The sequence below is a fragment of the Protomyctophum parallelum genome (genome assembly GCF_964188405.1).
Source record: "Protomyctophum parallelum genome assembly, chromosome: 3".
Classification (NCBI taxonomy): domain Eukaryota; kingdom Metazoa; phylum Chordata; class Actinopteri; order Myctophiformes; family Myctophidae; genus Protomyctophum; species Protomyctophum parallelum.
In genome coordinates, this window is record NC_139698.1 from 1,256,650 (window position 1) to 1,265,154 (window position 8,505).

Here is an 8,505-nt window from a genome sequence, read left to right on the forward strand (position 1 = left end):
TGTACCACAGCATGTTGATTCCTCTTGTTTTTCTCCTTCTCCTTCTTCTTCTTCTTCTTCTTCTTCTTCTTCTTCTTCTTCTTCTTCTTCTTCTTCTTCTTCTTCTTCTTCTTCTTCTTCTTCTTCTTCTTCTTCTTATCTCCTCCCCCTCCTCCTCCTCCTCCCTCTCCCCCTCCTCCTCCTCCTCCTCCCTCTCCCCCTCCTCCTCCTCCTCCCCCCCTCCTCCTCCTCCTCCTCCCCCTCCTCCTCCTCCTCCTCCTCCCTCTCCCCCTCCTCCTCCTCCTCCCCCCCTCCTCCTCCTCCTCCTCCTCCCCCTCCTCCTCCTCCTCCTCCTCCACAGCCCTGTACCTCCAGGGGACTATGTGAAGAAGCCTGGAGACGGCGGGGACTCCTTCTACAGCGACATGCCCCCGGGCGTGAGCTCCAACTCGGGCTGCAGTTCCAAAAAGAGGTCTGGCTGTCTGTCTAACCTGCAGCTCACTCTGTCCTTCACCCCATCCATTCACTCCATCTCCCAGAACATCTCCCTGTTTGGCTTCAGGTAGTCACGCTGCTTCACTCCGCCTTACGACGCATGCTCCACCAGAGAGAGAGAGAGAGGGTCTGAGAACACTTTAGATTCCATGCACGGTCAGAAGAAGCTGTCAGTGCCCATACCCGAAGGCGGGGTTGGCGAAAGGGCCTTTCTGTGTGGAGTTTGCATGTTCTCCCCGTGTCCCCTAGGGTAGGTACCCTCACAAAAAACATGCAGTAATCCTGGTCTCTAAACTGCCTCCCCCTGGCCAGCCGGGGCGCCTGATGGAGGGGAAAGGAACTGGTTGGAATAACGTGTTCCTTCCACGCGCTACGTCCAACCAGGGAAACTCCCCCCTGTCAGGTGTAAAGGAGCAACTTGGACACTCAGGCATGAAGGAAGCATGAGTTCAAGTCCGTTGCTCTCCCCTTGTCCCCCATATATGGGGACTAGGTTGGTCTCCCCTTGTCCCCCATATATGGGGACTAGGTTGGTCTCCCCTTTAAATATATTTAAAAAAAACAAGAAGCTGTCTTTTGCGTCATTTCCGCTCTTTTAGACATCTGGAGGATGGAAAAGAAGCTCCGCCCACGGTACCACGTGGCAGGTTGCCATGTCGGCCCGGATTCCCGGAAGAGCAGTTTTCCCCCATATGCAGCGGCAGAATGCCGCGCGCAGGGTGGAGCTTCTTTTCCATCCACCGGATGTCTAAAAACCCGGAAATTACGCAAAATACACAGCTTCTTCTGTCCGCACATGGAAGTTCAAAGTGTGCCCAGGCTGAGAGAGAGAGAGAGAGAGAGAGAGAGAGAGAGAGAGAGAGAGCAATGCTGACTCACACACGCCGTCACAATCCGTCGAAATAACTGATTTTCGTCGAGCGACTTAGCATGAATTGAGCTTGAGAGTGTCTGCAGGTGTGCGTGCGTGCGTGCGAGCCAGGCTCTATACTGTTATGCATATCACGCTTCTTTTTAAATTATGAGTTCCACCTGGGCACCGTTTCCATCAGCTTGTTGCTAATAAGTGATATACCAACATATCATCTAATAAGTGATATACCAACATATCATCTAATAAGTGATATACCAACATATCATCTAATAAGTGATATACCAACATATCATCTAATAAGTGATATACCAACATTTCATCTAATAAGTGATATACCAACATATCATCTAATAATAAGTGATATACCAACATATCATCTAATAAGTGATATACCAACATATCATCTAATAATAAGTGATATACCAACATATCATCTAATAATAAGTGATATACCAACATATCATCTAATAAGTGATATACCAACATATCATCTAACTAGAAAAAGTGCCCTTCTGGGCACAGGTCTCCACCAGGATTTCTTCCTCAGCCTAGTGGGAATATGCGTGCACAGTTTCATCGCAATGGGACGCTGCGTTGAGGAGTTGTGGCGATTTGTACAAAGCGGGCTACTCCTGAAAACTGTAGGAGCCAATCGTGGCCAATCAGGATGGAATATGAGAAATCAAACAAACCTGCCTTGATCACATGACTATGGAGATCATGTGTACCGATTTGCGTGAAATTTGGATAAAATCTGAAGGAGTAATAATAGAAAATGTGTTTTACATATGTCGGCCTCCTGGTGGCGCTATAAAGAGCAGATGTGAAAAATTCCAGGCAAAGGTTTTTCCTTGGCCTCTAGGGAGTTGGCATACAAAGTTATCCACAGATCCGTGCAGTTAGAGGTAAAAACACTTTTCGGCCAGTTATAGCGCCACCTTCAGGCTGAGTTGAAATTGTTGATGTGGCATTTTGTCCTCGGCCTAGTGGGAATGTGGGTGCACAATTTCACGGAAATCACGCGATGTGTTCATGATTTGCAGCATTTTGTTTGAAACTGAGCACTCCTGTGAACTTTGGAAGCCAATCTTAACCAATCAGGATGGAGTCTGAGAAATCTGAAAGACTGGTTTCGTTGAATGGCTCTAGAGAGACTGTGTACCAATTTGCGTGATGTTTGGACAAAATCTGTAGGTGTACTGTGCAAAAACTTGTTTTGCACAAAGCGGCCTCCTGGTGGCGCTATAACAGGCCGTTCTGGAAAGTTTGGGGCAGAGGTTCATCGTTGGCATCCAGGGAGTGTGTGTGCAAAATTTGGCATCGACCGGGTTAACGGTGGCCGAGATTAGCTGCTCACGGACACACGGACGGACGGACACACGGACGGACGGACGGACGGACACACGGACGGACACACGGACGGAGTGCAAAACATACTCTCCCCCCATGCCTTCGGCCTGGTGGAGACAATAAGTGATATACCAACATATCATCAACATATCTAATATTTTGGCCTACAGCTACACCTGGCCATCGGCCTACACCTGGCCATAGGCCTACACCTGGCCATCGGCCTACACCTGGCCATCGGCCTACACCTGGCCATAGGCCTACACCTGGCCATAGGCCTACACCTGGCCATCGGCCTACACCTGGCCTACAGCTACACCTGGCCATCGGCCTACACCTGGCCATAGGCCTACACCTGGCCTACAGCTACACCTGGCCATAGGCCTACACCTGGCCATAGGCCTACACCTGGCCATAGGCCTACACCTGGCCTACAGCTACACCTGGCCATAGGCCTACACCTGGCCTACAGCTACACCTGGCCATAGGCCTACACCTGGCCATAGGCCTACACCTGGCCATCGGCCTACACCTGGCCTACAGCTACACCTGGCCATAGGCCTACACCTGGCCATAGGCCTACACCTGGCCATCGGCCTACACCTGGCCATAGGCCTACACCTGGCCATAGGCCTACACCTGGCCATCGGCCTACACCTGGCCATAGGCCTACACCTGGCCATAGGCCTACACCTGGCCTACAGCTACACCTGGCCATCGGCCTACACCTGGCCATAGGCCTACACCTGGCCATAGGCCTACACCTGGCCATCGGCCTACACCTGGCCATAGGCCTACACCTGGCCTACAGCTACACCTGGCCATAGGCCTACACCTGGCCATAGGCCTACACCTGGCCATAGGCCTACACCTGGCCATAGGCCTACACCTGGCCATCGGCCTACACCTGGCCATAGGCCTACACCTGGCCATAGGCCTACACCTGGCCTACAGCTACACCTGGCCATCGGCCTACACCTGGCCATAGGCCTACACCTGGCCATAGGCCTACACCTGGCCATCGGCCTACACCTGGCCATAGGCCTACACCTGGCCATCGGCCTACACCTGGCCTACAGCTACACCTGGCCTACAGCTACACCTGGCCATAGGCCTACACCTGGCCATAGGCCTACACCTGGCCATCGGCCTACACCTGGCCTACAGCTACACCTGGCCTACAGCTACACCTGGCCATAGGCCTACACCTGGCCATAGGCCTACACCTGGCCATAGGCCTACACCTGGCCTACAGCTACACCTGGCCTACAGCTACACCTGGCCATAGGCCTACAACTGGCCATAGGCCTACACCTGGCCATCGGCCTACACCTGGCCATAGGCCTACACCTGGCCATCGGCCTACACCTGGCCATAGGCCTACACCTGGCCATAGGCCTACACCTGGCCATCGGCCTACACCTGGCCATAGGTCTACACCTGGCCATAGGCCTACACCTGGCCTACAGCTACACCTGGCCATAGGCCTACACCTGGCCATAGGCCTACACCTGGCCATCGGCCTACACCTGGCCATAGGCCTACACCTGGCCATCGGCCTACACCTGGCCATAGGCCTACACCTGGCCATAGCCCTACACCTGGCCATAGGCCTACACCTGGCCATAGGCCTACACCTGGCCATCGGCCTACACCTGGCCATCGGCCTACACCTGGCCATAGGCCTACACCTGGCCATAGGCCTACACCTGGCCTACAGCTACACCTGGCCATAGGCCTACACCTGGCCTACAGCTACACCTGGCCATAGGCCTACACCTGGCCTACAGCTACACCTGGCCATAGGCCTACACCTGGCCATAGGCCTACACCTGGCCTACAGCTACACCTGGCCTACAGCTACACCTGGCCTACAGCTACACCTGGCCTACAGCTACACCTGGCCTACAGCTACACCTGGCCATAGGCCTACACCTGGCCATAGGCCTACACCTGGCCTTAGGCCTACACCTGGCCATAGGCCTACACCTGGCCATAGGCCTACACCTGGCCTACAGCTACACCTGGCCATAGGTCTACACCTGGCCATCGGCCTACACCTGGCCATAGGCCTACACCTGGCCATAGGCCTACACCTGGCCTACAGCTACACCTGGCCATCGGCCTACACCTGGCCTACAGCTACACCTGGCCTACAGCTACACCTGGCCATAGGCCTACACCTGGCCTTAGGCCTACACCTGGCCATAGGCCTACACCTGGCCATAGGCCTACACCTGGCCTACAGCTACACCTGGCCATCGGCCTACACCTGGCCTACAGCTACACCTGGCCTACAGCTACACCTGGCCATCGGCCTACACCTGGCCTACAGCTACACCTGGCCATAGGCCTACACCTGGCCTACAGCTACACCTGGCCATCGGCCTACACCTGGCCTACAGCTACACCTGGCCATCGGCCTACACCTGGCCTACAGCTACACCTGGCCTACAGCTACACCTGGCCATAGGCCTACACCTGGCCATAGGCCTACACCTGGCCATAGGCCTACACCTGGCCATAGGCCTACACCTGGCCATAGGCCTACACCTGGCCTACAGCTACACCTGGCCATCGGCCTACACCTGGCCATCGGCCTACACCTGGCCTACAGCTACACCTGGCCATAGGCCTACACCTGGCCATAGGCCTACACCTGGCCATCGGCCTACACCTGGCCATAGGCCTACACCTGGCCATAGGCCTACACCTGGCCATAGGCCTACACCTGGCCATAGGCCTACACCTGGCCTACAGCTACACCTGGCCATAGGCCTACACCTGGCCATCGGCCTACACCTGGCCATAGGCCTACACCTGGCCTACAGCTACACCTGGCCATAGGCCTACACCTGGCCATAGGCCTACACCTGGCCATAGGCCTACACCTGGCCTACAGCTACACCTGGCCATCGGCCTACACCTGGCCATCGGCCTACACCTGGCCATAGGCCTACACCTGGCCATAGGCCTACACCTGGCCATCGGCCTACACCTGGCCTACAGCTACACCTGGCCATAGGCCTACACCTGGCCATAGGCCTACACCTGGCCATAGGCCTACACCTGGCCATCGGCCTACACCTGGCCATAGGCCTACACCTGGCCATAGGCCTACACCTGGCCATCGGCCTACACCTGGCCATAGGCCTACACCTGGCCATAGGCCTACACCTGGCCATCGGCCTACACCTGGCCATAGGCCTACACCTGGCCATAGGCCTACACCTGGCCTAAAAAGCCACAGGACATTACATTGAACGATTTAATGTCAAACCAAGTAATGGTAGCAAACCTGGAAATCAGGGCCCAGGTTGGAAGAGTTCTGTTTGCTTACGATAGCTTTGGGGCACGTTGGTTAGAATCCACAACGTTGATTAATTTAACTCTGGGCCCCCTTCAGAGTTTAATGAACTCATTTAACGCATTTCAGAGCATGCTTAACAATATGGTGGGTACCATGGAGGATGGGATCATCCCGTTACCATGGTAACTGGGTACCGCGGAGGACGGGATCATCCTGTTACCATGGTAACTGGGTACCACGGAGGATGGGATAATCCTGTTACCATGGTAACTGGGTACCGCGGAGGACGGGATCATCCTGTTACCATGGTAACTGGGTACCGCGGAGGATGGGATCATCCTGTTACCATGGTAACTGGGTACCGCGGAGGATGGGATCATCCTGTTACCATGGTAACTGGGTACCACAGAGGATGGGATCATCCTGTTACCATGGTAATTGGGTACTGCAGAGGATGGGATAATCCCGTTACCATGGTAACTGGGTACCACAGAGGATGGGATCATCCTGTTACCATGGTAACTGGGTACTGCAGAGGATGGGATAATCCCGTTACCATGGTAACTGGGTACCACGGAGGATGCAGGGATCATCCCGTTACCATGGTAACTGGGTACTGCAGAGGATGGGATCATTCATTCATTGGCCATGACGTTGCCTCCCTCACTGCTGCTGTTACCATGGCGCCATAATGTGCTCCTCCCATTTGCATGGCCCCGCCCACTCTTCACAGCCCCGCCCCCCACTCTTCACAGCCCCGCCCACAACATCACCATGTATATATATATATATATAATATATTTCATATACAGACATTGTAGATTGTCTATGAATATTCATACATTCATTCTGATCTTTTGTTATAATGTTTTGGTCTGTTATTATTCTGAGTAATGTCCGGTTGGGACCTCTCATGCCCATTTTCGTGGACCATGAGAGGAAAAATCTTCAAACGTGAATAACTCTAGATTTAAATCATTCCGTCCAATTCTAACCAATGCTGATGACTAATGAGAAGTTGTGTTGCGTGTGTGCGCGTGCGTGTGTGTGTGTGTGTGTGTGTGTGTGCGTGTGCGCGTGTGTGTGTGTGTGTGTGTGTGTGTGTACGTGCGTACAGATCTAATGGCCTTTCACACTCGTGGAGTGAGAGGATTCCTGATGCCAAACACATCTCAGACATCTGTGAGAACGGCAGACCCAGGAGCAACTCCTGGCAAGGTAACACGTTAACATGTACTCTACATGCACGTTCCATGCTAACCCATTCTGACCTGAGATCAGATTCATACGAGGTTTCCACCGGACACACACTGGTCTGATTAACCCATTCTGACCTGAGATCAGATTCATACCAGGTTTCCACTGGGACACACACTGGTAAAAAATAATCTAATGATGATGTCACTGGAAGACGGTTTCTAAACTGCCCACAGCCGTCCTATGAGACACAGACTGAGTAGATTTTGTTTTGCCATTTTATCATGATTATTAGTGAGGACCTATTATATGAAGATAGGTTGAAAAGTGGTCCTTTAATAGTGTGTGAGATTTATAGATTCTGGGGCATAAATTATATAGCTTAATTAATGAAAGTCGCTCTGCTAAATGCCTAAATTGTAAATTGTATAGCAGAAGGTTTTAATCAAGAATTGATGGGCCACATACTGTACACTGTATAAAAAAATAAAATAAAATTGACAAAGATCTAACTTTCAAAAGGGCACATTGCAGGTGCTCTAGCGCCACCTATTGTCTATCTGTGCACGCCACTGCTGGAGAAGCCTATCAAATCGACCTATCACTGGCTTGCAAGGGCTTCTGGGAAACTGAGGCCCAAAACTGAGGCATGCTTTGATCTCGTTCCAAACATTGGAACTATCCCATTGAAACAAAGCGGGGTGCCTATGGGCTATAGTTCCAAACATTGGAACTATCCCATTAAGACAAAGTGGGGTGCCTATGGGCTATAGTTCCACACATTGGAACTATCCCATTAAGACAAAGTGGGGTGCCTATGGGCTATAGTTCCACACATTGGAACTATCCCATTAAGACAAAGTGGGGTGCCTATGGGCTATAGTTCCAAACATTGGAACTATCCTTTTGAGACAAAGCGGGTGCTATGGGCTATTGTTCCAAACATTGGAACTATCCCATTGAGACAAAGCGGGGTGCCTATGGGCTATAGTTCCACACATTGGAACTATCCCATTGAGACAAAGCGGGGTGCCTATGGGCTATAGTTCCAAACATTGGAACTATCCCATTGAGACAAAGCGGGGTGCCTATGGGCTATAGTTCCAAACATTGGAACTATACCATTGAGACAAAGTGGGGTGCCTATGGGCTATAGTTCCAAACATTGGAACTATCCCATTGAGACAAAGCGGGGTGCCTATGGGCTATAGTTCCACACATTGGAACTATCCCATTGAGACAAAGCGGGGTGCCTATGGGCTATAGTTCCAAACATTGGAACTATCCCATTGAGACAGAA

At 52.3% G+C, this 8,505-nt stretch overlaps 1 protein-coding gene across 1 annotated transcript in view; it reads left to right on the forward strand.

Annotated features, from left to right (window-relative positions):
• The window catches only part of adam22 (ADAM metallopeptidase domain 22), a gene marked incomplete at both ends in the record, with an annotated part of 172,867 nt that overhangs the window by 160,936 nt on the left and 3,426 nt on the right, over window positions 1-8,505 (forward strand). The window contains 2 exon segments of the mRNA XM_083761268.1: window positions 341-541; window positions 7,126-7,226. Coding sequence (XP_083617394.1) covers window positions 341-541; window positions 7,126-7,226 — 302 coding nt within the window.